The sequence below is a fragment of the Poecilia reticulata genome, linkage group LG10 (assembly GCF_000633615.1).
Source record: "Poecilia reticulata strain Guanapo linkage group LG10, Guppy_female_1.0+MT, whole genome shotgun sequence".
In the NCBI taxonomy this organism is placed as follows: Eukaryota; Metazoa; Chordata; class Actinopteri; order Cyprinodontiformes; family Poeciliidae; genus Poecilia; species Poecilia reticulata.
The window spans coordinates 9766625-9768032 of record NC_024340.1 but is presented as its reverse complement, the minus strand read 5'-3'; the positions used below and the strand labels follow the sequence as shown (position 1 = coordinate 9768032).

The 1408-nt window shown below is 36.4% G+C and overlaps 1 protein-coding gene across 1 annotated transcript in view; it reads left to right on the top strand.

The window, feature by feature from the left end:
• enpp6 (ectonucleotide pyrophosphatase/phosphodiesterase 6) overlaps positions 1-1408 on the top strand; it is a 34161-nt gene that overhangs the window by 28815 nt on the left and 3938 nt on the right. The window contains exon 5 of the mRNA XM_008419878.2: positions 45-224. Within this exon, the coding sequence (XP_008418100.1) occupies positions 45-224 (180 nt within the window). The remainder of the gene's footprint in view (positions 1-44; positions 225-1408) is intronic.

Here is a 1408-nt window from a genome sequence, read left to right as displayed (position 1 = left end):
TGTGTGTGTGTGTTTATAATTTTGTGTTGCTTATTTTCTTTCAGGACAGCAACCTGGAGAATCAGCTAAATGTGATGTTATTTTCAGACCATGGTATGACAAAGATCCAGTGGATGGAGAAGGTGATAGAATTGGACAAATATATAGACATGTCAGACATTGTGAAGATGATGGACAGAGGACCAGTAGTCAGCCTGTGGCCTAAAAATACCACATACCAAAAGGTAATCCTGTGTCACTTTTTTCTTTACTCATGTTTTAATAATCAAACTATGCATAAATGTTGCAATTTTGTGGCCTCATAGCTTTGATAGAGAACATTAGCTTACATAGTGTCATAAAAATAAGAACCACAACAAACATGTCAGGAACAAAGATGAATAAAATTTAAACCAATGTTTTGTTCTAAAATAAAATCCAACAATATGCATCTCTTGAAAATGGAAAATATATGACAAACATACAAATTAACTTACTCTACAAATCCATCARAATTAACAGACAGACGAGGAGGGAATTAAGAATACTGGTTCTGTTCTCAGGACTTTTCAAGAATTGAAGGATTTTTTTTATTGTCATACCACCTTGATCATTTGTGGTACGAAATTTGTACTCAGGTCCCAGATTAAGAATTTACTACACAAAAAATAGATAAATATATAAACGAACAATAAAGTATTTTAAGTGATGTATATGTAGTTTATGTGTCTGTGTAAATAATCTCTGAGGTGAAGCTGTATTTAGTGCAGCTTGAGTTGAGCAGTTTGACGACTGAAGGTTAGAAACTGTTCCTCAGCCTGGTGGTTTTGCTCTGGTTGCTCCTCAGCCTCCTGCCATTTATTGTATGTCTTATACTGAAAAAAAAAAGATTTTGCCTAAATTTGATAGTTTGCATTCATGTTATTTGTTAACTTTCTCATTTTAGTCTTTAAAATACCGTATTTTCCGCACTATAAGGCGCACCGATAGAATAGATGCAGTTACGGTTGCCACCCGTCCCGTATTGAACCTATTCGGGACATGATTTGTTCCGTAATAAAAAGTGTTCCCTGAGTTCTTTATATAGCAGCTGTCCCAGTCATTGTTTCACTCACGGTGTTGCAATATTGTGCCCAACTGCTTTCTGGGTAACAGACCAACCGACACGCTGCCCCCGCAGCTTTAAATGTATAGGGGCTGGTCCCTTGGGAACCCTAGTCGAAGCTCCCGGATGAATGTCTAAAGAAGTTGTTCTTAACCTTTTTTGAGGTACCGAACCCACCAGATTCATATGTGCATTCACTGAACCCTAAATAAAATGTTTTTTTGTTTGTTTTTTTTTAATTCAAGGCATTTGACCCAACTAGGCAATAGTTGGGTCACTTTAAGAAGATCATTAAGTCTTCTTAGTCTCTGAGAACAGTTCTTC